The sequence below is a fragment of the Athene cunicularia genome (genome assembly GCF_003259725.1).
Source record: "Athene cunicularia isolate RWA chromosome 12 unlocalized genomic scaffold, athCun1 chr12_part1, whole genome shotgun sequence".
In the NCBI taxonomy this organism is placed as follows: Eukaryota; Metazoa; Chordata; class Aves; order Strigiformes; family Strigidae; genus Athene; species Athene cunicularia.
Window position 1 is genome coordinate 3567761 of NW_020799116.1, and position 8843 is coordinate 3576603.

The following is an 8843-nucleotide window of genomic DNA, read 5'->3' on the forward strand; positions in this document are numbered from 1 at the left end:
TTATCCAGCCTCTGTTTCCCTGAAGCTTCTAGTCCCTTTGCTTCTGATTTGTAGCAGCAGGCACGTGCCAGCTCTCCACTCTGACTTCCAGTCCTATACCAAGCCCACGGGTATAGAGACTGAAGGTTCCCTCTCACAGCAAAAACTTTCAAAATAAAAAAGTCCTGGTGAAGCTCTCCAGAGCAGTTCACTGTGATCTGTTGACAGTCTGCAACATGATGAGGTTTAGACAGACGTGAAAAAGCTTCTAGAGACTCACAGAATGGTTGAGGTTGGAAGGCACCTCTGCAGGTCATCTAACGCCCGCTACCCCTTCCCCTCTCAAGCAGGGCCACCGGGAGCCAGTTGCCCAGGCCCAGACAGTTTTTGAATCTCCCTAAGGATGGAGACTTCAGAAACAGGCAACCTGTCCAGTGCTTGGTCACCTGCACAGTGACTTTTTCATAGAAACACCTGACTTTGACTAAAACGAATCTTTTTATTTCACATTCAGTTATTCAACAACATGTTGTGTTATTTTTCTAGAACTTTATATAAAATGACTATCAACTTTTATTTTCTACTTGCCCTGTGTGACTTATTTTCCTTTAATGGCATGATGCTAAGAGAGCACCTCACTCCTCAGCATTCTCGCTACCTTTACACAGCCATTTATTGCATCATTCCTCATGTTAGATGGCTTGCATTGTGGACTTGGTTTTCTGTAAACTATCTTCTTCTTACTTTCTATGTTTATGTTTCTCAAGTACAGCTATTCTGGCTTCTGCTGATCTCCCACTATTTTACCTTGGATTGACTGGGCTCATACTTAGTTTAATGGATTCTTCTTCCTACTGACATCTAGAAATGTGGACATTAATGTTTTATCAAAACTTGCTTCTGGAAATTCTAAACCCTGCTTAGTTTCACTAACTATCGGATACCTCCATCAGGATCTGAAGACTTGCACTGAAGTGATTTTTGCTCTGTGTTTTCAATCTCCTTTGCTTTTTCCTTTCCACCTGCCCTCTCACTGAATGATGTGTACTAATAGTTCCTTCCCCTCCGGGTTCCTCTGGTATGTTACCTAACCAGTTACCTTTTAATGTTAAGAATGTGAGTGTCTGTCAATTCTAGCAGCTTTCTGCACAAGACCTAGTTCAGAGTGAATGCTTTAATACCATTTATACATACTCTTACAGTAAACAAAAAAATAATTTGTTTTTCCTCTTCACAGGGTGATAAAGCAGATTGTTTTTACATTGTAGAATCTGGTGAAGTAAAAATCTTGATTAAAAGCAAGGTGAGTTGAAATTGGATGATTAGGCTTTAGGTCAGTACCTGATTTAAGTGATTAATGCAAGTGCTGTGAAAAAGCCTACCCTGGCTTATTTTAAGATACTATTTTATGATATTTATCATTGTCACTCAGGTGATGTAGGTTGTAAATCCTCACACCTGTTCTGAAGTAGCCAGAAGTCACTTTACTAAAGTTGGAAAGTCTTTTGCTTATATCTGCTCCTCTGCAAACTAACCTGATACACTCTCCCTGGCTTTAGGGGTGGAGATGAAACTTTTCTTCTTATAGAAAACTACAATTTACAAAACTTGAGGTCTGTTATCTCTAGTGATATACTAGACACTGGCATTTGAACAGCTCTCCGTACAGCCTGGAGCAGCCTTGGGACAACGTGTTGTGCATGGTAAAATGTGTGTTAGGCTAATGTAATCACAGTTCCCAAAGCTGTAACAGTGAATATCTGTCAATCTCTAAACTTGTGGGCTGGCGTACACTTTTCTTATCAAACTTCTAACTGAACATGCTGTTAAGGTGTTCTACCAGTACAGAGCATGACTTGGGAATTGCTAGTTTCAAAACCCTAAACCAGTGAGCTGTTGCACACCTGTAAAATAGCTGGGATTAACTGCAGCCTTGTACAAAGATTGAATTGTATGCAAATATTTAAAATGTACCGTTTAACAGACTATGACAAGTAAAGAAGCTAACCAAGAAGTGGAGATTGCCCGGTGTCACAGAGGGCAGTATTTTGGAGAGCTTGCACTCGTTACCAACAAACCCAGAGCAGCCTCTGCCTATGCTGTTGGGGAGGTCAAATGTTTAGGTAAGCCCATGTCCTGTCCTTTTCTGGTGCGTGTTTGTTTTGTGGACCATGCCTGAGTGAGCAGCTATTCAAACCTTAGCAGCCTTTCGGTAACTAACGGTCAGACAGGAGAAGGTAGAACCACGGGCTGGAGCAAATCTCCACGCGGAGGTTTGAGAAGCACCGCTGCTTCCTTCTAGCAGATTCTGTTTGTTCTGCTTATGTGGTCTGTACTCTTAGGGTAAATAGCATCAGCTTCTTGTCTGCAGCTTGCTTGTTACACACAGCTTTCAGGTGATCTTTTAATGCCAGTGTGGTGTGTATTTGGCTTCTGTATTTATCCTTGAGGTCAGGTTTGTATTTCATTAATCTTGTTTCTCCCAGTAACAGCACAGAGGGAAATCAGAAATACAATTTCTGTTTCTGTGCCTTCTATCGAAGCCTCAGACCTGAATGGGTTGGACTGGAGGTCTGTGTTCTAAGTTCAGAAGAGATTGGTGTATAGCGTCCTTTTTGACAAACGATCTTGTTTTCACTTCTGTTCCTTTTCAGTCATGGATGTGCAAGCATTTGAGAGGTTGCTTGGACCCTGCATGGACATTATGAAGAGGAATATAACACATTATGAGGAGCAGCTGGTGGCAATGTTTGGCTCTAGCATGGACCTGTTGGATCCAGGGAATTAGGCACAGGGTACCTCAATGCCTTCTTAGTTCAAGACACAGAAAAGCCTCCTGTCAGCAACACAACTCACAAGGAAAATGGACACTATGGAACAGTTACTGCTGCTGTCTTCTTGGGCATTTTAGAAACCATAAACAAGTCTCAGCACAGATGGATTGCTCACTCCCTGCCTCCACTTTGCTGCTGATACTTCATTATTAGACCTAGATTAAAGATGATTCTAACCCTATGTTCACTTACTTGGTTCAGAATGGCATCTGTCCAACAGTTCAAGTGCCTGATATGAAACCCAAAGGGTGCAAGATACAGAAGCCTCCTTCCTTCTGGTGTTACTGTTGGGATAAATTTTCAGATCAGATCCTGTAGTGGGAGGTTGCCTGTTCTGCAGAGGCAACCTGTGGAATACGAGCCTTTTACCAGGCTTATTACCTTCATCTGATGCTTTCCTTACACAATGTCAAATTTGCTTTTAATTGTAGCATCTGGGTTTGAAGTTAAAATATCAATGGAGCCAATTAATAAGGTGGCACTGAAGTTTTCTTCCACCTGCTGAAAGCAGCAGGTACTATAGCTCTTTAAACCAAGTAAACCGAGCTGGGGACATGGGAGAGTGCTTAGCAACAAAATGCAGAAAATGAAGCATTACTATATTTTAAGTGTTTTCTGAGCAGCAAAGAAAATTGGTTTACTCTATGCTGCCCAAAAAAAGTGCAGTAGTTCAGATCAAATGGCCCGAAGGTGTCATAATTGTCATCTCCCCAGATTTGCTCCTTGTTCCTGACACTGAGTACATTTTATTGTGGTGAGATCACAATGTATGACCTACTCTTGCTTACAGAGATCCTTTATACTGCTACATTTCCCAGGGCACTGTTGTTGACTGGGTCAGTTTTAAAGCTTTTTAAGGAGGTGAATGTTTTGTAATTTAAATGAAGACTTCTTCTGTACTTGTTTACAGGAGCTCCCCCCCAGTCCTAACATTTCACAGTATTCTAACTTCATTAGACACTTGGATGCTTCCAAATACCATGTTGATTTGCTGAACTTTTCAAAAGTTGGCAACATTTGACTTTGTAAAGCAAATGTCTTTGCTAACTCCGCAGTTGGTGTGTTTGAGGAGTCTTTTTGGTTTAGGTGATAACTAAGCTAATGATCTTTAGATAAAATATCTGTTAAATTTGCAGCATTTATTAGGTAGATTCTATTTCTATAGCTTTAATGACCTTAATTGGCATACTGCTGAGATTTTATCAGAGTATTATCTAAATAAGAATGAGACCATAAGAAGGACATTTTTATGGTGTACAAACAGAATATTTATATTAAGACATTGAATTTGTAGGTAATAAATCTAGTGACCCTTTGAATTTGCATTCTTCTGCAGCTCATGCAAAACTTACTGGTGTTTTATGGGGTTATAAAATTTTAATTGTGGATGCTAGTTCAACAGAACCTGCTCTTTCTATTCATGGCCATGTGTGCAAAAATAGAAGGATGCTAATGTTGAATTCTTGCTTCTAGTTATCACAGTGGACATTTCTCTAAGGCACAAGATGCTTATCTGCAACTCTTAAGTTGATTCCTGGATAATTTTTTTTTCCCCTAAATGGATGAGCTCCTCCCAGTTCCTGCAATATGATGAGTAAGATGGAAACTTGATAAGTTTGAATGGCTGTTGTCCAGTTACTGTAATTGGAGTCCTATTTTTATATAATGCAAATGATTTGTAATGGACACCACTGAACTAGGTGTTTCCATATTATTAAAGTCCTGGTTGTGATGTCTAGTGGCTGTTCTAACTGCATGTATTTTAGAACAGTGAATTTCCTTTGCTTTACTGGGCTGTTTTTTGTTGTAAATTACAGCCAAAGAAGCAGCAGGTACTTCTCATTCATGCTTCCAAGGTTTAACACCAAAGACAAAAATCATTCTCTTGATTACAGAATTAAAAAAACAAAAACCAACAAACAAAAACCAAGAAAAATTGTAACCCCTGCTCATCAGGTCCTTGCACTGATAACAGATAAAACTTTAAGATACTTTGGGCTCCAAGGCAAGAGTCTTTCTGAAGCCAGCTTGTGACTGTCCTGCGAACCAGATGTAAACTGGTCTCCAAACCTGTATGAGTTTCTGTGCTGCCTAAACTGTCATGTGAACTAAAGAGAAACTTGCTGTGAATAATCACCAGCTGGCCTTTGTTGCTCCCAGGCAGAATGTCCTCTCCTTGACCCAGAGGAGCCTGGCAGGTTGGGCTGCCTTACAGGTGGGATTCTGATTCTGACAGCCTTTGGTTCTCTGCAGGATAGGACTGTATACCTCAGCATATGCAAACTTTGGTGATTGTTCTGAAGCTTAACCAAAACACTAGGCAAGGCTGATGTTGGATTCTTCAGGTGATTCTGCCTGGAAGGGAGGATTTGATGGCTTCTAGAAGTCAAAGGAAAAATGGGAACATAAAAGATTGGGGTCCTGTGAGAGCGAGAACAAGCTTTTGAAGTTCTCCCTTTCTCTAGACTGCGTGCTGGGCAATGCCATCCTGCATCCAGGATCCCTGTGACGTCGTTCTGCAGTGCAGAGAGGCAGCCTGACTGTGAGCTGAAAGAGGGTGACCCTCTAAGAAGGCTCATCCATTTAAAAGCTGTAACTTGCAACGTGCCTGATCAGTCTGGTCTGGTTTAACCAACCTGTTCTGTAAAATTTTGGAGCATGAAGATAGTGAGAGAAGCTTGTAGTAAGATACTCAACATTGCCATGTATCTGGTTAGAGCACCAGTAACGAGCAAAGTCGGAAAGCGTGTGTGTGGCGATGCCGAGACCAGGGAGTGAAGCGAGGTGCCCGTTTGTAAGGATCTGCCCGCATCACTGTATCTCAGCTCGGTCCTTTTTGCCATGGCCGTTCATCACAGTTGTTGTGGAGAATGAGGTTTGTTGTTGTTACTGCTCAGTGTTCAGTAAATCTGCTGTGGAGTCTCTGAAATTGGCAATAGAGAGAGATCTGGTTTTTAATAAATTAACTCAGCAGCAAAGTGGGCAAAGAGGATAGTGTCTTCGAAACTTAGAGGAAGAAGAGTCTCTTGTTTGTGATTCCCTGCTTGTGATTGTTGTGAAGTCAGTGAGAGGAGCTTTCAGTGGTCAAATATTTCTGTTTAATGTCACAGCACAAGTTTCGCAATGTAACACAACAAAAAAGGGCAAAAGTGGTCTCTTTTTAAAAACAGTGCAAAACTTAAAACTTTAAAACAAAATTTTAAAAAACAAAGTGCAATTTTGCACAGAGGGCAAAAAAACGAAACCCCTTTGAATGTCACTTCCATTCTTACTTTTCCGTTGGCTGAAAGCAGACTCTTGTTCTTGACATGTATTTGTAAACTAGTCTTGCCAAAATACAAACACTTTGTCTCTTTTTTTTCACTCCAGATAACTTTTGTTGTTACGGTTATTGCTGATTATTTTCACTTTTTCCAAACCATATATTTTATTTCAAGAGGCCTTCCTTGTGGATTTCCTCCTGATGGTCTGCAGCACTGCACTGCTATTTCAAGATGCAAGAGAAAGTCACTAACCTCACAGGAGAACGCTCAACTCTGCTTAGCTGGCTGGAGCTAACAGTGCGCTACTAATTTTCCTCTGCTCTGTGGGGCAGGAGGGGAATTAAATTCTGCATAAAGTTGCTACCTCAAGGCTCCAAGTGCTTTTAAAGGTCTTTCACTTGGGAGAATTTAATAAGACAGTTCTTAAAATTGGTCTGTTCTTTTGAGTTAAATGAGATTTTTTTAATTGATTCATTGAGGGACCCTTATTTTAATTCATTTTTACATTTAGTACTTGATTCTCAAAGGATGAACAGCTGCGAAGTTTGGTTCTTGCACTATAGTGTTGAACATGAAAGAAAAATATTTGCCATATAAACATATGGTTTTAACAAGTTAAACCACTCTGGGGTTCAGCTTCACTTTGGATTAATAAAAAAACCTGATATGTTGTGTCCAGCCTTCCTTGTACAATCTTGTGTGTGCTCTTTATTGACTCACTGCAGCTGACACAACCCCGCCAGTGCTTACATCAGGAGTGGACTTTACAGCAGCTAACGAGATTGACTCGAGTGCCTGAGTTACTGTGGTTGTGTTAGCAGAGCCTTATGGACAACAGCACTCGCCCTACTGCAATAACTAAAAGGGATTTATACGTTACCTGACCACCAAGTTTTGCTGTTTGGTGATTTAAAATTTTACTAATATCTTAAAAAAATAATACCAGTTTCTGTAGATATAATTGCTCCCAATAAAACTGGCTGCTCTGATATGTCTGCCAAAGTATTGTAGAACTGATTTGTTGTTTCAGCATTCTGCTAACCCGTTCTTGGTTCCTAGGAGCAACACAATATTCCTGAAGGCCTTTTGTTGGCCTGCACTTACAGCTACTGAATTTTATGTGGCCAGCTGCCTTTTTTTTTTTTTTTTTTAACCTAACTAACCATTTAAAAAAAATTGCTTTGGTACATGTGAGTTTGTCTGCTCAAGTGCTCAGTATTTGCTCTTGCTGAAGTTTTATTTCTAAACATTCAGCATTTTAAGTACAGTTTTAAAATTAAGTCTGGGAGAGTAGTTCAGATGGATTGTGGTGCTAAACATGAGAAGGCCTGTGCTAGAATCCAGTACTTTAGCTTTGGGCACTTTAACTTGAGGAAGATGTTGACACCTGAAGGGGACAGAGGGCAGGAGCATAACAATTATCTAGAAAATGTTACATTTTACAGAAAGATAAGGAAAATCTGGGCTTTTTTCTAAGGGAAAAGGACTGGGGGAAAAGGAACAGGGAATATTCAAACAAGGAGGAATGATCCCATATTCATTAGGACAGGCCTATTAATACAGGGTCTAAACTACAGCAGGGAAGCTGTCGATTAAGCATTGAAAAGATCTGTCTAGACAAGAGCTAGGATACCTGGGGCAGTGTGAAATTTTCCAGCACTCATTTTTTTTATTTTCTTTCCAAACAGTTGTAAACTAGCTCTGTTAAATGGTTACAATATCTATCTGAGGCAGAGATGGGTTAGATAACCTCTTGGGGAGGCTTTTTTTGAGATAATCTTGCTGTTTTCTCAGGAATTCCGCTTCAGAATCACCAAGGGCTTTAGCTGACACAAATACAAGGTCTCTGGGCTTTGTGCCACATCATCAGTAGAAGATGAACACAGATGAGTGCCTGTAAAAGTCAGGGACACGTGCCCTTTGCACCCCAACATACAAGCAGGCTGGCAGTGGGCTAGGGTTTGGGTCCCCAAAGCTCACCAGGCGCCTGGGACAGAGGAGCCTGGGCTCCCTGCAGGACAGAGAGGAAACCCCAAATCCAAACAGAGAAAACATCTTGAACTTAGAAGTTCCTTTGCAAATGGGGTCTTGCAAGTTGAGCCTCAACACAAGCATATCACATGGATGTTAATCTATTGCAGTGTTACCCTGTTCCTGGATAAACTTTTTTTTTTTTGAAAGAGGTAAGATTCTATAAAGTTCTTATGCTGAGGATGATATTTCATCATTTTGGCAAAGATACTTCTGTCCTTTCTGCTGTTTCTCTCCAAGGGATGTATTTCACACCAATCTTCAGATGAGCTACATGGATTCATGCTGGTGCTGCAATTGTGTTATCTCAACTCTCTGTTGACCAGTGAGATGCAAAGCCAAGCTGTCAGCCTCCCTCTGTGTACTTTTCAAATCTGTTTCAGGTGTGTGTGCTGCAAAAGAGGCTATGTGATTACACAGTGCCCTCCGTGTTTGTAACCTGTTACGGTGCTGGACAACACGCTCCACCAGGAACTGTATCAGGACCAACATAGTTTGTTTAAAGGGGAAGGGCAGGAGTGTCTCAGTGAAGGAACAGCTCAGCTAGCCCCTCTCCAAGAGCGTGTTTACTGTGGAGCGTTCAGTGTTCTTCTGAAGCTAGAAGTGAGCCGGTAGCACTCGGAAACACCATCTGTTCCCGCAGCTTCCAGGAGATTAATTTCAGACGTGAAGACTGCTTCCTGCTATCCTCAGTCAGAAAAGGCCAAGCTCAGGTTTCCCCAGGGCGGGTTTAGGG

General features: G+C 41.1%; 2 protein-coding genes across 2 annotated transcripts in view; both read left to right on the plus strand.

Annotated features, from left to right (window-relative positions):
• PRKAR2A (protein kinase cAMP-dependent type II regulatory subunit alpha) overlaps positions 1–6766 on the plus strand; it is a 43663-nt gene extending 36897 nt beyond the window's left edge. Inside the window, exons 9-11 of the mRNA XM_026857545.1 lie at positions 1217–1282; positions 1964–2102; positions 2634–6766. Of these exons, the coding sequence (XP_026713346.1) occupies positions 1217–1282; positions 1964–2102; positions 2634–2767 (339 nt within the window). The 3' untranslated portion in view covers positions 2768–6766. The remainder of the gene's footprint in view (positions 1–1216; positions 1283–1963; positions 2103–2633) is intronic.
• Positions 6767–7952: 1186 nt separating this feature from the next.
• Positions 7953–8843, plus strand: part of RPP14 (ribonuclease P/MRP subunit p14) — a 3675-nt gene continuing 2784 nt past the window's right edge. Inside the window, exon 1 of the mRNA XM_026857547.1 lies at positions 7953–7972. Within this exon, the coding sequence (XP_026713348.1) occupies positions 7953–7972 (20 nt within the window). The remainder of the gene's footprint in view (positions 7973–8843) is intronic.